This window comes from Rhipicephalus microplus, chromosome 4 (genome assembly GCF_043290135.1).
Source record: "Rhipicephalus microplus isolate Deutch F79 chromosome 4, USDA_Rmic, whole genome shotgun sequence".
In the NCBI taxonomy this organism is placed as follows: Eukaryota; Metazoa; Arthropoda; class Arachnida; order Ixodida; family Ixodidae; genus Rhipicephalus; species Rhipicephalus microplus.
The window spans coordinates 220,304,059-220,319,717 of NC_134703.1; the positions used below are offsets into that span (position 1 = coordinate 220,304,059).

The 15,659-nt window shown below is 45.9% G+C and overlaps 1 protein-coding gene across 3 annotated transcripts in view; it reads left to right on the top strand.

Annotated features, from left to right (window-relative positions):
* rhea (Talin_middle and talin-RS domain-containing protein rhea) overlaps window positions 1–15,659 on the top strand; it is a 908,869-nt gene that overhangs the window by 852,085 nt on the left and 41,125 nt on the right. For all 3 annotated transcript variants that reach the window (XM_037423602.2, XM_037423603.2, XM_075891790.1), the window contains exon 52: window positions 12,383–12,445. In XM_037423602.2, the coding sequence (XP_037279499.2) occupies window positions 12,383–12,445 (63 nt within the window). The remainder of the gene's footprint in view (window positions 1–12,382; window positions 12,446–15,659) is intronic.

The following is a 15,659-nucleotide window of genomic DNA, read 5'->3' on the forward strand; positions in this document are numbered from 1 at the left end:
TTGTGGAATGAAAGTGCACTCTATTGTCACACTTATAGGCACTGGCAGGGGAGAGCAAAAGGGTCGCTTGCCCCATCAATCCAGACCAGAACTTGCCACCCCCACCCGTTTGCTTTGTTAGACACAATACTGAGGCAAACTAACCGACAATAATGTCAGAGAAAGGGTGTTATTAGGAGTAATTGTAATGTAGATTTGAACAAAGTAAACTGGACAAAAAGATAACTTGCTATTTTTGCACCTCTTCCAAAGCTGACGTGAAACACAGGTGTGCATCCATATATATTGCGTTTTCGAGCCTCGTTTGACCACAATCAGCCTTTCTTAGGTCGAGCGCATCTGTTGTTCACCGTATAGATACCGGTCAAGAGACGCCATTACGGCAATGTCCATATCGTGTGTCAACTACCGAACGCCGTGCCATCAATGAACAGGTTGACGACATGCTGACAAGTGGCATAATCGAACCGTCAAGCAGTCCCTGGGCCTCTCCAGTTATGTTGGTGAAGAACAAGGACGGATCCATCAGGTGTTGCGTGGACTACCGACGTCTCAACCGAATCACGCGCAAGGATGTCTATCCGCTGCAACGCATTGACGATGCCTTGGACTGCCTACAGGGAGCCGAATTTTTCTCTTCTTTAGATCTGCACTCTGGATACTGGCAGGTACCCATGGCAGAGGCCGAACGCGAAAAAACAGCTTTCATCACGCCCAACGGGCTTTACGAATTCATAGTGATGCCCTTCGGCCTCTGCTACGCGCCAGCTACTTTCGAGCGAATGATGGACTCTATCCTTCAAGGCCTCAAATGGAACGTTTGCCTTTGTTATTTAGATGACATTGTCGTCTTTTCAACTGATTTCGCAACCCATTTAACCCGCCTCGAGAAAGTCCTCAAGTGTGTTTCTGCTGCAGGGCTGCAACTGAATCTGAAGAAGTGCCATTTCTCCGCTCGAAAGCTTCCGATCCTTGGCCACGTGGTTTCAAATGATGGCATTCTTCCTGACCCTGCCAAAATTACAGCCGTTTCAGCGTTTCCCGAATCGACCACCATGAAAGAGCTCCGAAGCTTCATAGGCCTTTGCTCTTACTTCCGGTGCTTCGTCCACAATTTCGCGACGATCATCGCTCCTTTGACCAAGCTCCTCGCCGGCTCTAGAGACCTTTCAGCCTGGTCTGCCACCTGTGACGACTCTTTCAATGAACTGCGCCGCCTCCTCACGTCGCCGCCTATTCTGCGACACTGCAATTCATCGGCACCCACAGAGATCCACACCGACGCTAGTGGTGTTGGGCTAGGCGCTATTCTTGCACAGCAGAAAGACGGCTTCCAAGAGTACGTGGTTGCCTACGCAAGCCGAACTCTTAGCAAAGCCGAAATCAACTATTCCGCCACTGAAAATGAATGCCTCGCCATTATTTGGGCGAGAGAGAAATTTCGACCTTACGTGTACGGGCATCCTTTTGACGTCGTGACTGACCACCACGCCCTCTGCTGATTGTCGTCACCGAAGGATCCAAGCAGTCGCCTCGCTCGATGGGCATTACGCCTCCAAGAATATAAGGTTCGCGTGGTCTATCGCTCCGGCCGGAAACATCCGGACGCAGACGCCCTATCCCGTTCACCCCTGCCCGCTGACCCGGACTGCTGCAAAAGTCTAACCTGTGATGCCACTGCCGTCACCATCGCCGACATGCCATCTGAGCAACCCAAGGACCCTTGGGTTGCTTCGATTCTAGACATCCTGGCTGGGTGGACGACTTTCCTTCCTTCTCGCACGTTGCGTCGGCAAGTCGAGCACTTCATTCATCACTCGCGACGACGTGCTGTACCGACGCAACTACGCACCCGGTGGACGTAAGTGGCTACTCGTGATTCCATGTCATCTGCGATCCGAAATTTGTTCCACGTTTCATGACGACCCCCAATGTGGCCACGCAGGTTTCCTGAAGACTCATTCTCGCATACGTCTCCGATATTACTGGCGTGGCATGTACTGTTTTATACGACAATACGTTCGGGCCTGCTCGACGTGCCAGAGACGAAAAACTCCCCATTATCACGCCAGCGATACCTTGTTACCCTTACCATGCCCATCCCGACCATTCGATCGCGTGGGCATCAATATCTATGGTCCCCTTCCTAACACTGCTGACGGTAACCGCTGGATCATAGTTGCCGTCGACCATCTCATGCGGTATGCCGAAACTTCATCCCTTCCCTCGTCTACAGCAAAAGACGTTGCGACTTTCGTTCTTCACAACATTGTATTACGTCATGGATCACCTCGGGAGTTACTGAGCGATCGTGGTCGCGTATTCTTGTCAGACGTCATCGCAGCATTGCTGCGTGAGTGCCACGTCGTTCACCGCAGTACAAGCGCCTATCATCCCCAGACCAATGAAATGACATAGTGCTTCAACTGCACCCTTAGTGACATGCTGTCTATGTATATCTCGTCAGACCACTCCAATTGGGACCGAGTGCTCCCGTTTATCACGTTCGCCTATAATACCGCCATTCAAAGCACTACTTGGTTCTCTCCTTTTTTCTTCCTTTACGGACGCGAACCTTCTTGCATTATGGACACCATTCTTTCGTACAAACCTGACTCCCCAGAGTCCACGACTTTGTCTCAAGCCGCTACATACGCTGAAGAATGCCGCCAACTGTCAAGATCATTCACAACCCAAGACCAAGGACGCCAAAAGCACCACTATGACGCATCAGATAACACTACTTTCTACGATCCAGGTTCACTCGTCTGGCTGCATGTCCCTTCTGCTACACGTGGCCTTTCTACCAAGTTGGTCCCCAAGTATCACGGCCCATATCGTGTGCTACAAAAAACGTCGCCAGTAAATTACCTCAACGAACCACTGGAACCATCTTCTGACCAACGTCGTCGTGGCCAAAAAATTGTCCACGTCTCAAGACTTAAGCCCTGCTACGACCCTCCCGTGTTTACTTGTCCATAGGTCACCAGGATGGCTCCTTATTTCGCGGGGAGTAATTGTAATGAATCTGAATAACGGACGCTCTGCTGGTAATGAAGAAGACGATGATGATCGGTGGCTGTAGTAGTAGCTCGCGCACGCCGCTCGCCATTAGCCAGACCTGCCTGATAAAGCACATTTTGCCAAGCCGCGTCTGAACCTTTCTCGACAACACCTCTATTTTAATATATATATATATGATTGTAGGAGAAGCCAACAAAGAAGAAGTCCATGTGAATTAGAATAAATGCATAGCATCTTGACCACGATGTCTCTCCATTTTGTAGCATCACACAAGTCGACAGGATCGACCTCATCAAACTGTCATGGCTAGAGCAAAGCCTCCTCTTAACGTACAGAAGTTCAAGGGAACACCAGAAGACGGCCCCATCGATAAGTGGCTTCTTCTTTTCGACATGAAGGCGGCTGAGGCATCATGGACTCACCGCGATCGATCGGGTCAGTCACTTCAGCGAATACCTTGAAGAAGAAGCGTTCAAGTGCTACTTGACAGAAATTTTCGCCAACTGTGAGACAACTTGGAATGATATTAAGCTCGATATGCAAGCCCACTTTACTACGACTGACGGAGATGCATTTTGTCTCTTCATCCACTATTGACTGAAAGGAGGGCAGACCATCAAGGACTACTATGATGAGAAAAAGCGACTGGGCTCCTTGGCTGACCTCAAAGAGTGCCACATCCTTTCTGGACTGACTGATGGTGCTCGCCAGGCTGTCTTCCAAGTCATCATTAGAGTGGCTCACTGCTGCTCAACGGGTCGAGACATCTTTAAAATGGGTGAGAGACGTTTTCTTTACTCATAACGCTAGTACTGCATCAAGAGCTCCACGTCTCTTCAGCAGACCGCAGCAGCCAACATTAACTCCCCGACCGCGTGCCCCGCAAAACGAACGTAGATACTGCTCAGCTTCTGGTTTCCCACGACAGTTTCATTGGCACAACGAATGTCCGCGCCGCGGCAATGTGTCTGTTATTGAGACTGGACGGGGAAACGAGGAGGGCGACCCAGTGTTTCATTAATACACTTTTGTGCTCTCATCAACGGAAAGTCAGTAACTGCAATTCTCGATACAGGAGCAACAATTACTTGTATCAGCGAGGAAGTGTACAAAGAGCTAAAACTTCATTTGATGAGAGAGACTATCATAATGGTCCAGCAAGTTGCTTCTAGCATTCAAACTATGGGTCGCGTAAGCATTCAGTTACAAATTGGGAACGTCAAAAAGAAAGTTTCTGTAAACGTTCTGTGAGGCATGAGAATGCAATTAATTCTTGGCCTTGACAGCGCTTCGTACTTCGATCTTTCTTCTTAATCTGGAAAGCAAGTCCGTGATACAAGCACGCGAGAATTTCAACCTTCTACATCACAATGAAAAGAAAACGACTCAAGCCTCGCTGATGCGAACCCTGACTTCAGAAAACTTGTCAACTTGAGCATGAGTCTGCAGCGCTCGACTCTTCTTTAAGCAAGTATGAAAAGATCTTTTCGAAATATCAGACAGATATTGGGTGCATTACTAATGAGCAACTTGGGATCGTACTCGCCAATGCTGTCCCTATTCATCGAGCACCATACCAATGTTCACAGGCAGACAAAGCGAAGATTAACAAACAAATTGACGCCCTCATTAAGCTAGGTGTTGTGAGGCCTTCATTGTCATCCTGCGCCGCACCTGTCATTTCAGAGGAAAAGAAAGGTGAAGGACGTACTCGTCTATGTATTGACTACCAAAAACTCAACGCCATAACAATACCCGACTTTCAACCAATTTCACGTATGGATGATAATCTTGACCACTTAGAAAAGGCAAAGTTCTTCACTTCGTTGGAACTAATGTTGGGATACTGACATGTCCAAATGCACCCTAACGACGTTCAGAAAACTGCATTTGTCATGCCTGATGGTCATTTTGAGGGGTCGGTAATGCCATTAGGGTTGAAGAGCGCTCCGCCTACATTTGAAAGAGCCATGAAATTAATAATAGTGAAACATCAGTTCACCAATGTTAGTAAATTTGACGATGTGGTCGTATACTCAGAGAAATTTAATGATCATATACGACACGTTGAGGCGCTATTGAAAGCTCTCAAAACCGAGAACGTAAAACTCAAACGAAAAAAGTGACAATTTTGCACACTGCTGCATTGAATACCTGGGCCACAAAATTTCACAAGGAACAGTGACACCTAAGCAAAGCAAAATGACTGCCATACTCAAATTTCCGACACCAAAACGAGAAAAAGATCTCCAGCATTTTCTGGGCACTGTAAACACCTACTGTCAGTACATCCTCCACTTCAGCGATATCGCTCTTCCACTCACAAAATTACTCCACAAAGGCAGCAAGTGGGTGTGGACAAAAGCATGCGAGCAAGCCTTTCGTGAACTGAAGGGGCAGATAACTGAAGAACCGGTGCTTAACATATACGATATGTACTGTGTACTGCGACGCATCTGACACAGGCTTCCGGGCAGTGCTGAAACAACCTGATGACTAAGGCAAAGAAAATCTTGTTGCCTATTATTTCCGCAAACTACTCAAGCACGAGGCGAACTATGCTATTACAGAAAAAGAATGTCTTGCCATTGTAAATGTCATTGATAAATGGCATTGCTACCTTCATAGAAAGCCATTCACTGTTGTAACAGATCGCTCTACACTCTAGTGGCTGAAGAATGTTAAAAGTTCTCAAGGTTGTCTCTTTCGGTGGTCTTTAAAACTGTCAATGTATGATGTGAACATCAAACATCAAAAGGGCGCAAGTAACGTCGAAGCAGATGCGCTCTTCAGAGCCTCAATATTTAATCTTCTGTCACATGACGAACTTCAACGATGCAACAATGAGCTTCCAAAAGGAATGCAGTCATTGAAAAACAACATCATTATCGTCAAAAGGAAAGGACTACAAAAGATATACGTGCCCCATTAACTACACCCAACCATTCTTAAGAATGCACACAAACATTTTGGTCATGTCGGAGTGAAGAAGACGCTATCACTCTTGTTTCCGCAATAATCTTGGCCGGATATGGTAACCGATGTTTCCACCTACATTGTTCAATGTGATACACGCCAGAGATGCAAGAAGATGAAAACAAAAAAGTTTGGGATACTTGAAGCACCGCCTCCAGCTGAAAAACCCTTTGACCTCTTTGCAATGGACACCTTTGAAGGATTTTCTGGATACGGCTCATCAAAAAGGTTTATTCACTTGGTGATTGATCATGCGACCCGCTACATATAGGCGTTCATGAAATTGAGAACAGCGACGGATAAATCTCATGCTTAAAAACGATTTTTTCTTCTGGAAAACCACAGTTCCTTTCAGAACGTGGAACAGGATTCACTGCAGTAAAATTTAAAACATAACCGTATACACCAACTATTCACCTCATATGATCATCCCCACTGCAACGAGCGGACAAACCAGACCATCGTAACGAGAGCTAAATGTAAGATCAATGACGAATTAAAGAAGGCTTGGAGTAAGATGCTTCTGGAGGTAATTGATGAGTACATCAGAACGCCCCTCGAAATGACCGGCTACGCACCTTCCTTCCTGATGTATGGAATTCCATCCTATCCTACTATACTGGAACAACGAGACGAAACTGTTGAAGAAGCTCGAAAAACTTCAGTTACCGATTCTATCGCCTACCACAATAAGAACAAGGTCATCTATGATAGAAGATTTCTTCCGAATAAGTTCCAACTCGGTGACTTTGTCCTCTACAAGACACCGTGGCATCCCAACAACGGCAAACTCAGTTCCGTCATGGAAGGACCTTACAAGATTCTACGCAAGGTCTCAACAGTGAACTATGAGATCAACCGCTCCGTGCTGCTCTTAGATAGAAACTCTGACATTGTGCATGTTAGGAAACAGCGGCATTATTTTGTACCTTCTGAACTGAGACTTTCTCTAGGGGAGGGGGAAGTGTGACGCATGAACAAGGTGAGTGTAAGAGAAGCCGATGAAGAAGTTCGCGTGGGTTAGAATAAACGCATGGCATCTGGACCATAACTTGTCTTCATTTTGTAGCGCCACACATGTATATACACACACACACACACATACATCTTGTAACGAAGCAATCGGACTGCCCAGGCATTGGCGCGAGCTCAGCTAGCATGGGAGAGAGAGAAAACGAAGTCAGAATAAGAACAGCCAGCTTGCAGCAAGAGTGCTGTCTTTTTTTTTCCTCTGCAATAGCGCAGTTGACGAAGATGAACTCCTATGTCTACGTTTCTTCGTCCAGAGCACCCGGCATCGTGCAGCTTGAGGATAGCATCCAGGCCTCCTCGACACTTGCTCACCTGCTGCCACTGCCACCACCATTCGGTGACGGCGTCTAGGCTTCCTCGATGGCTCATCAGCACCACACCAACGTGAAATACCTCTTTACGACAAAGGACGTCGTCCACGTGCCTTTTGCCATGGATCTCACCACTGTGAGTTCCGGGACTGCGGCATACACCGCTCCCACAATCGAGGACGTCACCGCGGCACTGAGTGGTGCGACGACCACATATTCCGCGATCGCCGCCAAGGGCTCCTAGGGTGGCTCATTTGACAAAGCAGCGCAGATCACTCGCACCGCCACGCGCCTGTCGCAACAACTGCGCAGCTTGGCCTCTCCTTACTGCTCATCGTCTGACGCCCTTGTGAGTACCGGAGCCACCACGGTTATACGCGCAAACAGCGCCCAGGGCTCTTTGGGAGCCTCACATGACACCGACGCAGAGCACTGGCATGTACCCACGCAATCATCGCAGCAGCTCAACCGTTTGGCTTAATCAAACTTTGAGTGCTTGCCTGCCGGTTTACTCCTGTCCGCTGCTTGGACAGTGCCAGTGTTTCGCGGCCTACAGGATATTGTCTTTGAGTGGGTTACAACCATAAACTCGCTCGACACCCTCCATGCCTAGACGGAAAATCACAAATGGCTTGTGGTCATCGACCACCTTCAAGATGTAGCAAAGGGGTGGCATGCCTACGAAGAGGTTATGCAAGCGTCCTAGACAGAGTGGTGTGCGAGATTGACGAGTGTTTTTCACCCACTTCACAATGCTTGTGACCACTTTCCTCCTGACCAAAACCCTCGTGTGAGCTGCGAGGAACATTACCTCGATGGTGCAACACAAATGTCCAAGACTCAGCTTTCTGTCGGAGATCGAGTTCTTGCAGTGCACTGTCTAGATAGCTCGTCAGCATTCTCGAGCCCCAAAATGGAGAGGTTATGTAGCTACCTATAGAAGACGTCCAAAGCATAGGCTGCGCTCCGCTGCATGTTTCCTTTCTGCGCCTGTACCCGGCGCCGTAGCATCGCTAGTGGTGGCTGAGACCACTACTCAGGAAGCGTAAATGGAGTAACGAAATCCAACTTTGCCGTAGCAGGAACACGCGCAGATGCCAGTTCTTGTTGTGCTTGGCATGCCTTCGGTGCAGGCACTTGAAGAACCTATTGCATCCACCGCCGTGCTGGCCAACCTGCTGGAGACAATTCCTCAGCTTCTAGAGCAGTCACCTATTCAATGTTGCCAAGTACTGCTGAGTATCAGCAGTACTTGGCGACAGTACTGCTCAATATCAACTGAAGTATACTCAATAAAAAACAAGAAATCGTCCACATACAAAGTATGGGAACGAGTATACTTCGGTTGACATTTAGGTGCAGATCGCAGAAATCCTGCCAATAATTAAGGAGTGTCTTGTACCACTTAAAGTGACGTGCAAAATACCGCAAGAAGGCACCATTCGCTTTCTTGATTTTCGTCTTTCTTGTTTGTTTGAACACACTTGCTGGTGCTATGAACCGCGGTCGCAAAAGCCTCTTTTGCAGTACAATTCGGCGATTTCAAAGCTAATAAAGCAAGGGATTGCCAGGTTACGTCTTAGAAATGCCCTGTTGAAGGCACGCCTTCACACTATGGCCGCTAGTTTTGCAAGACAGAGCAAGCGATTATTCTTGGCTGGCTACCCAGTGTTGGTGCAAGTGTCAGTAGCTGATTGTCTGTTGCATGATCTGTGTATGCGGGGATGGCTGCAGGCAAATGGTGAGCGTGATGCTAGGAAAACCAGTGTCATACCATACGTACATCAAATTTCACACTATTTGAAAAAGATAGCCCTGAGAGGAAATGTCGCGTAGTGTTCTCTGCCACAGAAAAACTAAATCATCTACGTAAGCTTACGAACCCCAAGAAGGACGTGCAATCCACCAGTGGGAAGAAGCATGTAACTAAGTTTGTTGAATGCGCCTTAGCTGTTGTCTACATGTTCCTGCTGTCGTGTGGCGCGGTTTACATAGGACATACTGGTAGGTGTGTTAATGACCGCTTGCACAAGCACTCTTGCAATGTAAAAAACAAAATTTCTTCTGGTGGTTTCCTGGCTATGCATTGCAAGACATGTGGATGCACTCCATTTTTTGACCAGTGTGTCATCTTGGGCTGCAGTCTGTGACCAGTTGACACGGGAAAGTTGAGGCAAACGGTATCGCAAAATGTTCCAAGCTATGTGTGAGTACACAGTCTCTGGCCTTATCTCAAAAAGAGCTCAATTTTCTGGAGTGTTTGCTGTGAAGCATTGATATGGGATTGTTAATTTAAGATCAGATCACAACTAGGTTTTCTTGGCAGCGTGTGCTGTGCCACGCATTTACGGTTTTGTCATGTGTGTGGCATTACGTGGAATGAGCTATATACTGTGTTGTAAGGGGTACTCAATAAGCAAGAGTTGGAAGTTCGCGCTTACACGCGAGCTCAGCTAGCCTGGGAGAAAGAGAACAAAGTCAGAATAAAAACAGCCGCCCCCTAGCAAGGGTGCTGTCTCTTTTCTCTCCTCTACAGTACATATATATATATATACACACACAAACACACAATCGGGTGGAGCACTTTTGGCAAGCATTCTCAAATCAAGACTGATAGATTGCCACTATCTCTCAAGAGGAAAGTATATAATAGCTGCATCTTGCTGGTACGTACCTACGGAGCAGAAACCTGGAGGCTTGCAGAGAGGGTTCAGCTTAAATTGAGGACGGCGCAGCGAGCGATGGAAAGAAAAATAGTTGTAACCTTAAGAGACAAAAAGAGAGCAGAGTGGGTCAGGGGAGAAACTCAAAGCCAATAATAAATGGACATGGGCCGGACACGTAGTGCATAAGCAGGATAGGATAACTGCTAGTCATTAGGGTAGCTGACTGGATTCCCAGAGAAGGCAAGCGGTTTATGGGGAGACAGAGTGTTGGGTGAGCAGATGAGATGAGGAAGTTTGCGGCTATAAAGTGGCAACAGTAAGCACAGGACCGGGTTGACTGGTAGAACATGGGAGAGGCCAGTAGTAGACATAGTCAGGCTGATACATATATATATATATATATATATATATATATATATATATATATATATATATATATATATATATATATATATATATATATATATATATACCAGCAGATCTGACGCATTGGTGATATATTGTAATGGGAAGCAGCCAGCAAGAAGCAAACTGTGCTATACATAACACACATATCATGATTCACCTGTTAAGACCTGTTTAAATTTAAGGGCTCATTTTCCTTGTTAGACACAATATTAAGGGGAACTAACTGACAATAATTCCACCTGCGAATTTCTAATGCAGCGTCTGATGCTCTACCACTGAGCTACGTTGGCGGTCATCCCCCCATCCACATTATAGGGTGTATATGTGCATTTAAACACAGGAGCGTCAGTCAGCACTACATGTTGCCATTACGGTGAGTGTGGAACCCTCTTTTTCTGCCAATGTTGTCTCTGGCATTTGTCATGAGCACGTCACCTGGTGGTAGAAGAGGGAGAAGAAACGAGAAAAAAAAACAATATCAACCGAGGAAATAAAGAAAGCATGAGATCGCACACTGAACCAGAAAAAAAAGAACACAAAAGAGGACGAAAAGAGAGGGCTTGGAACCGCAAGAGGCAGATGTGCGGTGTCAGCAGCATGGAATTCAACAGTGTTGTGTCACCGCCGAATGCACCATCTTATGGACACAATGGGCGCAATAGCACCGGAGTGGTGTAAGGAGCGTCACGCTAGACTGACAATGGGAAAGGGACTGTTTATTTAGAGGGTGCGCGTCAGCGCGTTGCAATGGTTACACACTAAATCGGTTGTGTGGCGCAATGCAATACATCTCAAGAAAATAAAACTAATTGGAGGTCCGTGACTTCAAGGTTAGTATTTTTGAATTTAAGACATGAAGTGCCCGACACCACAGACGGAAATCCGCCAGCAGAGCTCATGACCCCTGCCTTCTCAGCAACATCCCTGATTGAGCTGAGAGGTGCGACCAGGAGAAGAGCTCGGCCAAGCAACGTCATCCTTGAGAGGATGTAAAAGATGTCCTACGGCTTCACTCCTTATAGTGAACATCACAATGATGAGCGGTACAACCGCTGCGGGGACCCGACGCTGTGGTCACGTGATACTGCAGGGACCTGACGGCGTAGCTAACGGTCGTGCATTCCTGGTGTGATTGACTTCATAGATGCGACAACCTCTACAACTCCCCTCTGGAGCGGCCACCACGTCAAGCCTTGCACATGTACTGTAACTACTATCCTTTTAGGTAGTGTATATGGTGTGTCAGGTACCTTTGTAGCCTAGTTTTTATGTATTCGCTACTTGGGGGTTTTTCATGATTGCTTGTTTTTCTCATAAGTATTTTGTGTCCTCCTTTCGCTCTTGTGTTGTGCGTAACATCTAGAGGCCATGGCAGCATTATTGTCTTTTAGTGCACTTTATTATCATGTTAAGATCTTTACATGATATTTGCGACCTGTCATTTATGTTTATCATACAGTCACATCATGCAATACCACATTTAATGTATAGGAAGTTAGTATAATGGCCATCAGTGCACCACGAGCCTGGCATGTAGATTATATTGTATGTGACATGGACATCATGATTTTCAGATTACCACCTGTTATTTATGTTAGTCATGCAAATATGTCTCATCGTACCAATTTTGGGATACTATATCAAGTTAAGGAAACAGCCGCTGGAGCACCATGGGCATAGAGTGTGAACCATACCATTTATGACAAAACAGTCATGATTTTCATGATATGACGGGTGATTCATGTTTTGCATGTTATGCCGTACGAATTGTAGTATAAATTTCATTGACGATATGGTCTGGAGAGCACAAGTCGTTGGTGGCTATAGCTAGCTAGATAGACAGACACATGCATTTAAAGTCACTTAAGTTTACTAAAAAGCGCTTTGCATTTAAAATCCTGCCAATCCCTATAGCGACACATGAGCCGTGGTAGATTTTCACAAATTTCATTATCGCTGTTTCAGCTGGGTGAGCGGTTACCATGCAGTTCAGCTGACGGCCAGTGGTCCGAAGGACTGGTTTCAGCGGTACGTATTATATACAAGTTTGTAATTTGTCAAAAGGTTTGCTTTCTTCTGCATCAAGGGTGAAAGTATTGTCACAAAGCTAAGAGTATGACTGAAAAAAATATATTTAGAATTTATAAGGGCATAGTGCACCACGACAGAGACAAGAATAAACAGTCGCACACACACACATAGCGCTAACATGCAACTAATGTTTTATTTGCGATCACACCTGCTATTTATACAGTAACATTAGATCGATAAAACCTGGAACACATCATGTTAAGATACAGCACGCCTCATGCAATCGTCATTATCGATTGCGACAATCCGCACTTGCCAACGTCAAAGTCAAGATTCCAGATTCTTCTTTTCTTTAGCTGACAAAGCTATTGAAGCCACACTCACACAATTTTTTTTTCTTTCATATTGTCAGTTTCAGGGGCTTCAATGATTTCATGCGTAGTTCTGTCATGGTCCTAAAAAGAATACGGGTGTTTTGAAACCCGGGGACACAACCACATCTCCGACGATGAAGGGCCAAATGACCAGATACAGCTTTTTCTGCGTTGTACTTGTGTTTCCTAAGTTTTTCTTTCACACACCTTCCAGATTGGCCAATGTACACGCAATAACAAGTCAAAGGAGTGCCATGAACAACACTACGACAACAATTCATTAATTTTTCCCGGGGCCTAATTTTACACTCCCGTTTCCCGCAGCTGTCTGCATTAACTTTTTTGCACATTCTTTGCAACCGCTCAGGAGCAGAAAACACTACATCCGCACCCGCCTTTCTCGCTATCCTTCGCAAGTTATGCAAAATGTAATGCATGTAAGGCACCACAGCAACCTTGGCTGCCTTAGTGGCCAAGGTTGCTGGTTAAGGTCAAGGTTAGTGGCCAAGGTTAGTGGCCAAGGTTGCCAGGCAGCCTTAGTGGCTGCCTGGTCTCGAACATCTGCCCTTTCTTTCTTTCTTATATTTTCGGCGACGGCGGTTAACAGGCGCATGGGATAACCAGTATCCAATAAATGTTTAGCTTAAGCCCACAAGCTTGCATCAAGCTTGTGGTGGCACGACTTCACCAGTGAGTTTTGAAAACAGGAATTTATCATTGTACGCTTTATCAATTTTGAGTGAGCGGGTGTGAACGGAAGAACCGGTTTATTTCCTCGCAGTTCATAGCTCCAGCATACTTCTGCTGGCGAAAAATACAGCCCGAGGTCAAGGAATCTGATGAAATGGTCAATTGGTACTTCATGCGTCAGCACCAAGGGAGATAACACTGTCAAGAACATGGTTAAAGTTTCTGTCACCACCGCGTCAGAATTGTTATGATCATTATTGGCAATGATCAGATAGTCTTCTACAAATCTAAAAACAGCATTCACATCAGTGTGCTTCATACGCACGTAAAGGACCTTATTACGCTTTGCTAAAAACAGGTCGCTCTAGTACGGCGCTACGCAGAAACCTATACATATCCCCTTCTTTCGTTTCACTGTGGTCCCATTCCACGTCACATAGGTCGAGTTAAGATAATAATAAAGGAACTCTAAAACTGTTCACTCGACACACGGGCAGTATTTTGAAATTGAACAGCTCCTACTCTGTCGATGCCTTCCGACACACACATCATCAACTCAGCCTGACGGAGGGTGTAATAAAGATCTTTAACATCGATTGACAATGCCAAAAGATTCGTGTTTTCTTTGCCTGCAAAAAAAATCTAGCACTTGTTCCGACTTTTTCAGCGAAAATGGGTCGTCAGGAGATATCAATTTCAAATTTGTTTGTAGAAAGACCGCAGTGCACTTTTGCCAGGATTTATTCTCCGAGGTTATCACTCTGAGAGGGCAATCAACTTTATGCGTTCTTGCCGTGAAAAATATATCAAGATCCACTTGTCTTGTCTTCTCGATCGATTTAACCAGGCCTTCAAGATTGAAGCTTTTGCATAGCTTTTTTGCAGCAGTTCACACTTTTTCTAACGATATATTATTATTAGTATCAAATACAGAATCAATGGCCTCTGGCGCCTTCGCCAGATACAACGATTTACGCATAACCGCAAAACCACCGTCTTTGCCGGCCGGTAGCAGCGCGAGTAAGTTTTCCTTCTAGTGCCTAATAGTCCCCTGAATGGCAAATCTGCCGCCCGGAGGACGGACATGCATGAGTACGTCAACACCCCCAAATACACACCTGTCAAGGTCACCTTCAGGTACTTGTTTGGAGACATTCCGAACCATCCCTAGCAGTTCGGGCTGGATTTGCGCGGCTCGACGGCGAACTTTGGTCCACGCTTGAGCACCTGTGGGCGCTTTGTCGAGCAGGTTCACGTCACCGATAACGTGATCTTGAAGGCATTGTTAAATCGATTGAGAAGACAAGAAAAGTGGATCTTGATATATTTTTCACGGCGAAAACGCATAAAGTTGATTGCCCTTTCAGAGTGATCATCTTGAAGAATGAATCTTGGCAAAAGTGCATTGCGGTCTTTCTACAAACAAACTTGAAGTTGATATCTCTTGACGACACATTTTTGGCAAGAAAACCGGAACAAGTGCTAAATTTTTTGCAGGCAAAGAAAACGCGAATCTTTTGGCATTGTCACTCGATGTTAAAGATCTTTATTACACCCTCCCTCAGGCCAAGTTGATGATGTATGTGTCGGAAGGCATCGACAGAGTAGGAGCGGTTCAATTTCAAAATACTGCCGGTGTATCTAGTGAACAGTTTTAGAGTTCCTTTATTTTTATCTTAACTCGACCTATGCAACGTGGAATGGGAACACTGTGAAACAAAAGAAGGGGATATGTATATGTTTCTGCGTAGCGCCGTACTTGAGCGACCTGTTTTTAGCAAAGCGTAATAAGGTCCTTTACGTGCGTATGAAGCACACTGATGTGAATGCTGTTTTTAGATTTGTATACGACTATCTGATCATTGCCAATAATGATCATAACAATTTTGACGCGGTGGTGACAGAAACTCTAACCATGCTCTTGACAGTGTTATCTCCCTTGGTGCTGATGCATGAAATACCAAATGACCATTTCATCAGATTCCTTGACCTCTGGCTGTATTTTTCGCCAGCAGGAGTATGCTGGAGCTATGAACCGCGAGGAAATAAACCGGTTCTTCCATTCACACCAGCTCACTCAAAATTGGTAAAGCGTGCAATGATAGATTCCTGTTTTCAAAACTCACTGGTGAAGTCGTGCCACCACA